A 12,053-nucleotide genomic window follows, 5' to 3' on the forward strand; every position below is an offset into this window, starting at 1 on the left:
CACTGTGTGAACTTAAGAAATTTAAGACCTCGCAACAGACTAATAGTCAAACAAACAACAAATAATTAAGGGGAAGATTCTTATTTTGACTTTGTTTCATTTCAACAGTGATTTTTTTTTAAACTTTGATGAACGTTCAAACAATTTTGCATATTTAATCCACAGCATGTTATTAATGGGGGACCAAAAGAAAGCCTATTTTGATCTTTTTCTCGCACTATACAAATTCTATTGGATTGCTCACACAATCTGAATCACCCTGCATGCACTCAAGGAAGTTAAAAGCAGCTTTACTACAATGAAAATCAAAGTAATTTCTTTTATTGAAATATTAAACAGGTACACAGAGAGAGTGATAATGGTGAAAAGGAAGAGAATGTAACCAAATACACGTAAGGACACTTCAGGTAGTTTCTGTACATACATAATTAAATTTTAATGGCTCCCTGTATGGGATTATTTTGTTATTTTTTCTGTTATCATACGAGGGAAGCCTAAAATGACAACCTAAACTGTGTGTTAATATCATTAAGTGAAATGTTAACCCTGAGACAGATTTAAGATACACAAATGAAATCTTAAAGGTATAAGTGCTCATTTGCAGACTGTCTAGCTGTTGAAGATTTCAAGAAAAAAAAATGAAAGTGAAATGAGCATCCCTGCTGAACATTTTAAGGACAGTCATGGCATCGAGCTGCTTTTAAAGATGCTTGTGTCCATATGTTGTGTTTTTCTCTGAAGAAAGTAATATCGAGTGGCCAATACAATTTAAATCAAGTACTGGACCTCATACTCTTTGGCCACATTTCTAATAATGATATAGCTATAAATAAATATATTAATTTAATGTCTAATTATACTAAATCCTTGCACACTGTTACACCACACCCTGAGTGATTTATTTCTAGATTATCCAGATTATCCATGGGATAAATAGCACTGTACAGGAGCAGCACGAAAGAGAAGGAAGGAGTTGGCTGGTGGACGAAGCAATTGAGCCTCCTCTTTCTGCCACATCCGAAGAGCAGCACACGAAATGAAAGGAAATGGACAAACGTGAGAAGACTCAAAATGAACAAGAGTGAAAGACAAAATATAAATTAAGAATATCCTCTTATTAGGGAACAGTTTTTAATTATGATTAGACAATGTATGATCGGTGTCAATAAGTTCAGAAGGTTTTTTTATTCATTGATAAACTGAAGAATCAAAACAGAAAACTGGACACAAAGTCAAGGTATTGGTAAGGAGATGCTAAGGAAGCTTTCATCAAATGAAATGGATTTTAAAACTGTCTAGCCTTAATGTGTGGGGGCTTTGGGCACATTGAGTGTGTCATAGATGAGAGAAGTTGTCTAACACTAAACTCTGCATAGAAAATTTTGGTCCCATCTGAGATTTGTGCCTTTGTGCATACAGCTCAGAAAATTAAAAAACAAAAAAAAAACCTCTCCTTCCAATTGTGTATCATCTTAAAATAAAGTGAAAAATGTAAGAAGTAAGTTCTTGGTAAAGGGCGAGAAAAATAAATTAAGTCATGGTTTTGCTTAAGTTACTAATAGGAGACGTTGTCTATTTTATTTGTCTTGGCCCGGGGGATTTTCATCTCATACGAGGCAGTAGATTGAGTAGGGTCGCTGCAAAAAAACAGAAAAGAAAAGTCAGTTAATCGAATTAAATGAATGGCACTAAAATGAATTGCAGTTGCACTCACACACCCACACAGATGAAATAATTGATTTTTTTTTGTATATTTTCCAGGGTGCAAACACAAAGAAATGACACACCCTGTTCCTTGAGGCATTATACAAGATTCGAATACAATACAATTCTTTTTGTATTTTTTTAACAATTATAGCAGAGACAGGCTACAGCAAGTACTTCCACAAGGTCACACAAAGAACCAGAAACTGACAGCTTTATAATTTTAGTCTCTAGGCCCCACTGCCTATTGACAAAATGGATATGATCAAATTCTCCAGACCTTTTCAGCCTTCAGAAAAGAAATTTTGAACTTTAGATGGCCGCACTGTGGTCTGACATATGCGGCTGACATCTCTTTTACCAGCCAAAGACACACATTCTGTCTCCTCGAGCCACCCAAAGCTGATGTGCACTTCAGTACTCTTTTGCCTGATTTAAGTCTTTTTAGTTTCTGAACCATTTACTGTGACTTATCTTGTAATATATCTTGTGTTGCATGTTTATTTATCTGTGTGAGCTCTGTAAAGTTAATCTCTTTGAAAGACACTGCATAAAATACAGAGACAGTTTTTTTGTTTGCTGTCAATAAATACACTGCTTTCTTGTGCAGTATTTTATGAAGCAAAGACAGCTGGTATATACACCACAAACAAGGCCACGTTAAGACCACATTGTTGTTCTGCTTGAAAGCATCACATTACATGTAAAACACAGAATCCTCCATAACATTCAACTATTACAGTAACTTTCACAGTTGTCAACATCAACAATTTCAGAATCTCCATCTGCAGAGTTTACTCCATATAAACTCAATTACGTTTTCTTGCTGCACTAAGTTTCAGTACACATTTCTTGGTGAGCATTATTTTTGGTTTTGTGCCTTGTGCTCTCTGAAACTCTCTTTTGATCTATTTGTGAGGTTCTATCAATTGCACTGTTTAAACACACTTCTTCACTCGTACTTTAAAGAACTGTTCTGGTGTTACCTCACTGGAATGGAGCCTGCTGTGCCTTATTTCTCATTATCTTTTCTGAGATCCCTTGATTCCTCTTTGATTCTTTGATTCCAATGCCCTTTTGTACTCTATACTTCATATCTTTTCCAAACATATCTTTATATTTGCCAATGGTGCATTCTTTTTACCATTGTGGTGGATTGTCAGCTTCCTATTCCGGCCCTCACCCCCAGGCCGCCAGGAGGAGCTCTCCCGACAGCGTGGATGGGCCCCGAATTCCAGCAGGGCCTCATGGACTATGTAGTTTTTATGCACAGCCCTGCTGGATGCCCTGGGGACCACTGGGAGTCGCTGTCGGGAGGCCCGTGGACTCATACATGCCCTATAACCCGGAAGTGCGTCATAATCCCGGGACAGGAAGAAACAACGTGCTTCCGGGGTGAAGATAAGGTCTGTTTACCTTGACCTGGAAGGGATAAGGAACTGTGGACTGTTGGGCAGGAACACCTCTGGGTCAGGGTGTATAAAGGACTCTGGGAAAGCCCAGTACACTGAGCTGAGCTGGGAGGTAGGGTGGCTAAGTGTCTGGGAGAAGGAGGAGAGAGTATTGTGATTATTGTGTTGTATTATTGAGTATATGAGTAGTGTGGAGTGGAGGGTGCTTTGTGCACGTGAGTACAAATAAAGAAGTCTTGTACTTTCATCTGGTGTTTGGAGTGGTACCTGAGGGTTCAAGAGGTGGACACAAGCCTCTACTGCTACACCATTTTTTATTATACTGTTGAGTTTTTCACATTATGTAGGAGTGCAGTATACAGTAATAACAGAGTATGGAGTGAACAGCACTATATAAAACAAACATTGATTGAACAATAACACTGATTTGTAAGTCACTTTGTATAACTGTGTGCCTAAACTAACATCAGTCTCTCAGAGGCATCTGAACTGGTGGACACACTGCAGTGAGCAGTCAATATAATTAATAAATACTGTGTCACTTGTCACTGTGATATAGACTTTGAATGGTATATATTAATGGAGTTTTGTTCAGTTACACATAGATTTGGCACATATTAAAGGGCTGTAATCCCCACGTTGCCACCTCTGTGGGAACGCATGGTTGATATGCAATATTTTATGTAATGTAAGAATTATGTTTCTAGACTTCTCTAGCGCCTTCAACACCATCCAACCTCTGCTCCTTAGGGACAAGCTGACAGAGATGGGAATAAATTCAAACCTAGTGGCATGGATCGTGGACTATCTTACAAACAGACCTTAGTATGTGCGTCTCGGGAACTGCAGGTCTGACATTGCGGTCAGCAACACAGGAGCGCCACAGGGGACTGTACTTTCTCTGGTCCTGTTCAGCCTATATACATCGGACTTCCAATATAACTCGGAGTCCTGCCACGTGCAAAAGTTCGCTGACGACACTGCTATCATGGGCTGCATCAGGTGTGTATCAGGAGTGGGCAGGAGGAGGAGTATAGGAACCTCATCAAGGACTTTGTTAAATGGTGCGACTCAAACCACCTACACCTGAACACCAGCAAAACCAAGGAGCTGGTGGTGGATTTTAGGAGGCCCAGGCCCCTCATGGACCCCTGTGATTGTCAGAGGTGACTGTGTGCAGAGGGTGCAGACCTATAAATACCTAGAAGTGCAGCTGGATGATAAATTGGACTGGACTGCCAATACTGATTCTCTGTGCAAGAGAGGACAGAGCCAGCTATACTTCCTTAGAAGACTAGCATCCTTCAACATCTGCAATAAGATGCTGCAGATGTTCTATCAGACGGTTGTGGCGAGCACCCTCTTCTACGCGGTGGTGTGCTGGGGAGGCAGCATTAAGAAGAAGGACGCCTCACGCCTGGACAAACTGGTGAGGAAAGCAGGCTATTGTAGGCATGGAGCTGGACAGTTTGACTTCTGTGGCGGAGCGACGGGCGCTCAGCAGGCTCCTATCAATTATGGAGAATCCACTGCATCCACTGAACAGTGTCATCTCCAGACAGAGGAGCAGCTTCAGTGACAGACTGCTGTCACTGTCCTGCTCCACTGACAGACTGAGGAGATCGTTCCTCCCCCAAACTATGCGACTCTTCAATTCCACCCAGGGGGGTAAACATTAACATTATTCAAAGTTATTGTCTGTTTTACCTGCATTTTTATTACTCTTTAATTTAATATTGTTTTTTGTATCAGTATGCTGCTGCTGGAGTATGTGAATTTCCCCTTGGCATTAATAAAGTGTCTATCTATCTATCTATCTATCTATCTATCTATCTATCTATCTATCTATCTATCTATCTATCTATCTATCTATCTATCTATCTATCTATCTATCTATCTATCTGTCTGTCTGTCTGTCTGTCTGTCTGTCTGTCTGTCTGTCTGTCTGTCTGTCTGTCTGTCTGTCTTTTGTCCTGCCAATATTATGTTTGAAGTGTATATGTGAAAGGAGCAGACACTTAGTGAAGCTAACCTCTTTTTAAGAAGGCATGTGCCCTCTGCAAAATATATACACTTCTGGTATTAGACCCTCAACAGGACCCTGGCACCATTTCTCCAAAAATAACACTCATCCTAGACCAGTTGTTACTCAATTTAATCAGAAACAGTTAGGTTTATGTTATGTAGCCTAGAAATTCATGTGTACTCACATAGCAGCATTCTAAGATAAGAGTTGAATTATACTGACCTGGGACTGGTTTTAATTGGGCGGAAGTATTTCGCAGTTTTCACAGCAAAGATGATGTTAGGGATGAGAAAGAGTGTGCACCAGCCCAGGCAGAACCAGAAGGCATTCTGTAATGGAAGATGAAAAGAGGCATGAATGGGATAGAACCATCTTATCACATACTTAAAAGGGCAGCTTTGAGGACGAAGCCTTTTTTATGAACTACCTAATCAGAAAAGTTAACATCTGAAGTAACATAACATTTCTCAAAATGTTTAAATAAATTTAGGGTCATGGCAGGCAGATCATACTCTTGGCAGAATTGAATGCAAAGGAGGAACCAGCCATGGATAATGCTCCAGTTTAATGTAAGGCTCACTTATGCTTATACCTACTGGGCCAATTTGGAATCACCAGTTAACCAACATCCTTTGAAATGTGGGATCTAACTCAGAGAGAAACCCATGCAGACATGGAAAGGATGTGCCAGCTTTACATGTGGCAACAACTAGGTGCACATTGGATTTGTTTGGCTGTAACCACTTTGTTTTCAAAATGAGCAAAATTACAATTGTCTGTTTTTTTAATAATTAGATAACATACAGTGGATTCAGAAAGTATTCAGGCCCCTTCTCTTTCTGCACATTTTAGCATGTTGTACAATTAATTTTAAAATGATATATTTGCCATTCTTATTTATCAATCTACACTGAATAACCTAAAATGTTCAAGTGAAAACACATTTTCAGAAACGTTTGGAAATTTACTAAAACTCAAAAACTGAAATCTCTCATTCATATACTGTAAGTATTTAGAAGCTTTGCTTTGACACTCCAAATTGTGGTCATGTGCATCCTGATTTTTTTTGTTTTTTAGTTATCCTAAAGATGTGTGTAGGCACACACTTGTGTACATAAGGTCCACATTTCCCACTGCATTTCAGGACAAAAGTCAAGACATGAAGTCCAAAGATTTCTCTGTAGATGGCTATAATCAAACTGTGGTGAGGCCTAGATCAGGAACGCTTATATAACTATTTCTAAAGCTTTGAGTGTCCCCAGGGGCATAGCGATCTCAACTGTATGACAGTCAGTGCATGAGGAAAAAGATTCTTGGCTGTGATGAGAAAATAATTGAACTATTTGGTCAGAAATTCAAGCACTACGTTTGGTGAAGACCAGGCACTGCTCATCATGTTCCTAATACAATCCTTACCCTACAGAGAAGGATGGTGGTGGCAGTATCGTGTTATGGTTGGTGCAGAGGCAGGGAGACTGGTCATAATTGAGGGAAGGATGAATGAATCCAATATAGAAAGGTCTTTGAAGAAAATCTGCTCCAGGGTGTGCATGACCTCAGAGTGGGCAGATGGTTCACTTTTCAGCACGACATTGACCTGAAGTATACAGTCAGCATAATGCTGGACAGCCTTCAGGACAAGTCTCAGACTGTCCTTGAGTGACCCAGCTAAAGCCGAGACTTAAACCTCATTGAGCCTATGTGAAGAGACCTGAGGATTGTTGTTTACAGACCCTTCCATGTCCAGTTTAACAGAGCTTGAGAGGATCTGCCAGGAAGAATAGGATAAACTTCCCATATCCCAGAGCATGCAGCTAAGACAACACTGGAGTTGTGTTGGGACAAGCTTTTGAGTGTCCTTGAGTGGCCTAGCCAAAGCCCAGACTTAAACCTCATAGAACATCAGAAGATGGCAGTTTAGAGATACTAAACAGGACCTGTGGGGATCTGCTAGGAAAATTGAGATACACTGCTCAAATCCAAGTGTGCAAAAGCTTGTGGAGAATTACCCAAGAAAACCTGAAGTTGTAATTGACGGCAAGAGGGCTTCTACAAAGTACTGAATTAAGGTTTGGAATACTTGTATAAGTGAGAGATTTCGGTTTTTGTTTTTTTATTAATTTGTAAATCTTTCTGAAAACATTCTCTGACTTTGATATTATGTATTATTGATTACAGAATTGGAAATGTATCCATTTAAAATTAGATCTATCACGCAATAAAGTGTGCCAAAAGTAAAAGAGCCTGAATACTTTTTGACTCCACTGTGTATAGTCTAAGAAAAGCAGAAATTGCATTTATAATTCTAATCACAAAATCAAAAAATCAACTGCATTCATTTTACTTACTAGGTTAATGGTAACTTTAAATTTGACAGTTATAAATATATGTACAGTAGGTGTGTGAATAAATGCATCTTGTAATGAACTGGGGTAGATGCCTCTTGTCCCTCGACTGTGAAATTAATTCAATGGCGCTGTTAGTGGATGAATGGCTAGACATCGAATCATTTGAAATTTGCAGACATCATCAGCCAGAGTGTTTTGAATGTAGCTTGCTGCCAGCTACACCTTCTTCTGAAGCAAAATTATACAAGTCATCTAATCAAAGGTTATCTGGACATAGTATAATTTGAAATGCATTCTTATTCTATTTGTAACCAGATGGCAAATCAATTTTGAAAGGCATTGCCTCTCACACTCATCATGGCAGCAAAAATAAAAGTCCAGTTCCCCCCGGTGCAGGCTTTTTGCTGATGACATTGTGTGGTGTAGCATCAGGAAAGAGGAAGTGGAGAGGAAGTTGGAAGAATGGAGAAGGGCTTTGGAAGATAGAGGACCGAAGATAAATAGGAAGAAAACACAGTACTGTATATGAGGTTTAATAATGATCAGCTTTCAGAAGTTAGCCTGCAAGGAGAGCCATTGAAAAGAGCGGGTATGTTTAAATATCTAGAATCAGTGGTAGACCAAGGTGAAAAATTAGATGAAGAGATAACCCATTGAGTACAGTGAGGATGGAACCATTGGAAGATGCTATCAGGAGTATTCTCTGATCAGAGAATTAAGGTGAAGGTTAATGGTAAGGATTTTAAGACAGTCATATGACCAGCAATGATGGATGGAGCTGAGACATGGGAAATGTGAATGTTGAGACTGAGGTGTGGAATTACAAAAAAGGTGAGAATAACAAATGAGACAATCAGAGCTACAAAAAAATGGGAGAGAAATCTAAGAAAGTACAGGAAAGTAGGCTGAAGTGTTATGGACAAGTGATGTAGAGATGCAATGAATATGTGGGCAAAAGAGTGATGGGGAAGGAAATACAGGGGAGGAGGAAGTGAGTGAGGCTAACGCCAAGGTGGATGAATAAAGTTAAAGAAGATCTGGAGGAAAAAGGGTCTGACAGAAGAGGAAGTGCAGGACTGAGCTATTTGGAGAAGGTTGATCAAGCATATTGACCTCACATAGAAATGCAAAAAGATGAAGATGAAGTAGAAGTTGTTATTGGGATCACCCTTCTTTTCTGATAGTCCATACATAAAATGTGAAAGAAGAAAAGATATTAAGTTTATTAATTTACAGAAGGTGAAAAAGGTTAATGATTCCATTTCCTGTGACTAATGTTGAACCCCAGTACGCTCCTAAACTCATAAAATGGGCAGCAACTTCTGGTGTTAATGTCGGGAACAGCCAGTGGCTCTGATCAAGTACGCATTATGGGGAAGGATGTGAATGTAACACAGTCGGTAGTTATGTTTGCCTTTGTTTCTCTAGAGTGAACAAGGACACATGAAGTCACTTCCGTCCAATTGGCAGAAGCCCAGTTTCCAGTCCATTCCCTATTTAAGAGCACTAACGTCCGGAGGTCAGTGTTTATTCTGGAGCCTTCTTCCAATAAAAGAAGGTCCATTAAGAAATGGCTACTCTCTTTTTGGAAGCATAAACCATATTTGAGCTAACTGCCTAGTAGTGATTATAACTTGCCTGGAGAACAGGCCTGAGTTGCCTTGAAAGTGGCATATTGTAATCTGTCCATTTGGCCAATGAAAGGTGTCATTATCCTTCACTTCTCATTGCACCCATAACTGCTAACACCCTACATCATCCTACTACTATGGAGAAGTGTTAGAAATAAATGACAGTGTCATGCATATTGTAGTGTACTGTAATTTTGTAAGCTCTATAAAGCACCTGATGATAAATTCTTTTAATTATGTCATATAAAGTTATCATTTACTAACTGATGTATTGCTTGAATGAACAAGTGAAGGAACTGTGAAGTTCTTTTTTTTAGGAATAGCTGTATTGTATGGCTTGATAAACATTTAACCTGAAATATTTTGTATTTTCATGACAAATTTTAATTCATTCTGTTTCCATAAAATTAGTGTTTAAAGACAGGAGAATAATAATTCAGAAACTGGGCATAGCAATATGGGCAAGCATCTCCGGTCCACACCCAAATAATAATGCGTATTTTGATATCCATATTCAATAAGCTGACACTGATGAAAAATAAATACAACAAAAACAAGAATTGCCTTTGCAAAGTGTGATCTGCAGCGGTTCACCTAAGATGAACTCAAAGCAGTGCTAAATGAAAATGCTTTTGGCATCTATGAGTTATAACACAATATCAGTAAACTGTGTTCTTATTTTTCTTACCCAGGGGTTCACCACATTTTCACAGGTGATCGTGTAAATGTTGCTTATCGTGTCAGACACAGGCTGGCAAGAAAGGATGTTCTGGAGGACCTGAAAGCAAAAGGCAGTTTACAGTCCATTGATGTTGAAAAAGGGATACAATTTGATGTTTTATTGTAATTAGTTTTACCAAGCATTAAGAGGGAAATGTATATACTTTCATTCATCCATTCATTCGTCTAGCATTCTAGCCATCCATTGGCACAAACACACACACACACACGCACACACATACCACACTCTCACATCTGACTGCTTTAGAGAATGTGGAAGAAAAATGGATTGTCCAGAAAAACATGTGAACATGTGAAGAATGGATAAGCTCAAAACAGACATGGGATAATCTAGGTGCACATGTAATGAAACAGGATAGGACTTGGGTTAGAGCCGCTAGAGGCCCAAGGTAGTTCTTATGCTCTTAGAATTATCAAGCACCTCCTCTTACAGTATTTATTATGTACTAAGTTGCTTACAGCAATACATGATTTACTCACCATTCTCTGGACCCAATCTAGATACTGCTGAAAGTAGTTCAGCTCCATATTATAGAAGCAACTTGTTTGCTGTAAATATGCAAGAACATAAATAGATTAGAGCCAGACAAAAACAATACCAAAACAATAAAAACTAACTGTGCTACCCGCTAAGATGAGCTGAAATCTAAATAATCAATGCATTAATGTTTGCAGTACACTTTGCAATGCATGCATCTCTGTTATATGACATTTGGTACAGGATTCGTAAAAGCAGCAGTAAAGTTTATGTTTGTGATGCACCATCTGTTGGAATGACAGAGACTTAGAAACCAGAAGGACACACAGACACTTATCCTTTTATTACGGGGAACAATATATTAATGATATCCACTAATTGTTACAGCTCAACCAGGGTTATTGCTTTGTCTTAAGTTTATTTTTGGTATATTTAATGTTTTTCTTGTTATTTAAGTTTTCATTGTTCCTGTTCTTTGTGTTCTTTTATGTAAAATAATGTTTTCCTTTGATTCAGTTTTCTAATTATTTAATGTATCACATATTGTGTTTCAATGTGTAAATCTATATTCTCTTATGTCTCTTATGTTATGTTGTATTTTGTGGCTGATATCCCAAGAGGCGGGTCCACCCTTTAGCCATTTAAATCAAAGCAGAAGGAGAGCTCAGGCATGGTGCATGGAAGATTTGTGGAGTCAAGTGAATATTATGTTTTCTACTTAGACTTTTGATTACAACATATTTCACTCTGTTATTGAATTATTCTTTCTGGACTTGTTTGCTTTAGATTTCCTTTTAAGCAACTCTTTACTTGCTCTTTTTAAGAATGTTATTTTTTATTCTTGTTGATAAATATTTTCATTTCTAAAGATTATTTTGTAGATTGGTCTCTGCATGCTGAGGAAGCTCAGGAGTGGCGCTTGGGAGATTTTTGGAGTGATTGTAATATTGTTATTGGCTTCTGACTTTTTCTGCACTGCACTTCAGATTCTGTTATGAATTGTGTTTTTGGGACTATTTGCTTTAGAATTGCCTGGGAGGCAACTCCTTTTGCTTTTTGAGCAGTTTTGCTCTGATTTTTCATTTATAAAAAATGTTGAAGGTTGTGTCCCTCTGTCACATGATTACTCGTAGACCATTTGAGCTAGAGCCATGATCTTGATCTTAATTGTTAGCTTATGATGTAATGTGAAGCAAAATATGTGGCTAGCGGCAACTACTGCAATGGTATCAAGGTTCATATCTTTCGTATGACAAACTGCATAGGCAAACCGATCGAGAAGCTGACACGGCAGAAAGAAAAAAGAGCAGCAACATCTGCTGAATGTGAAGCTGATTACGTGATAAAAAGAAGAAAAACAATAACAGATCAACATCTGCTAAGCATCAAGCGTGTACGGCGTGGCAACCTGCTAGCACTCGTGAACTGCTGGGGCTGGAATTTTGATCTTGAAAGGACCAGAGGTCCACGTATTTCAGAGTTGTTAATAAATCTCTTCATTTATAAAGATTATTTTGTGAATGGTTTCTAAAGCCAACAGTTTTTCTACAATTTTTCCTTTTTCTTTGAACTTTGAAATTGTTGGACAAGTATATTATTCTAATGAGTTAACCCCTTTCAGGCTTGTGTAGACTGAAGGACGCCGTTAAGTTTGGGGTTAAGCCATTTGGGGTAAACCCTATTCTAGGAAGGCAAAGGTGGCTTGGCTAGGCT

The 12,053-nt window shown here is 38.6% G+C and overlaps 1 protein-coding gene across 1 annotated transcript in view; it reads right to left on the minus strand.

Annotated features, from left to right (window-relative positions):
- Positions 1-301: 301 nt before the first annotated feature.
- Positions 302-12,053, minus strand: part of LOC114649363 (prominin-2-like) — a 123,633-nt gene continuing 111,881 nt past the window's right edge. The window contains exons 21-24 of the mRNA XM_028798865.2: positions 10,343-10,411; positions 9,810-9,899; positions 5,365-5,471; positions 302-1,637 (exon numbers count right to left, since the gene is read on the minus strand). Of these exons, the coding sequence (XP_028654698.2) occupies positions 1,556-1,637; positions 5,365-5,471; positions 9,810-9,899; positions 10,343-10,411 (348 nt within the window). The 3' untranslated portion in view covers positions 302-1,555. The remainder of the gene's footprint in view (positions 1,638-5,364; positions 5,472-9,809; positions 9,900-10,342; positions 10,412-12,053) is intronic.

Source organism: Erpetoichthys calabaricus, chromosome 1 (genome assembly GCF_900747795.2).
Source record: "Erpetoichthys calabaricus chromosome 1, fErpCal1.3, whole genome shotgun sequence".
Lineage (NCBI taxonomy): Eukaryota > Metazoa > Chordata > Cladistia > Polypteriformes > Polypteridae > Erpetoichthys > Erpetoichthys calabaricus.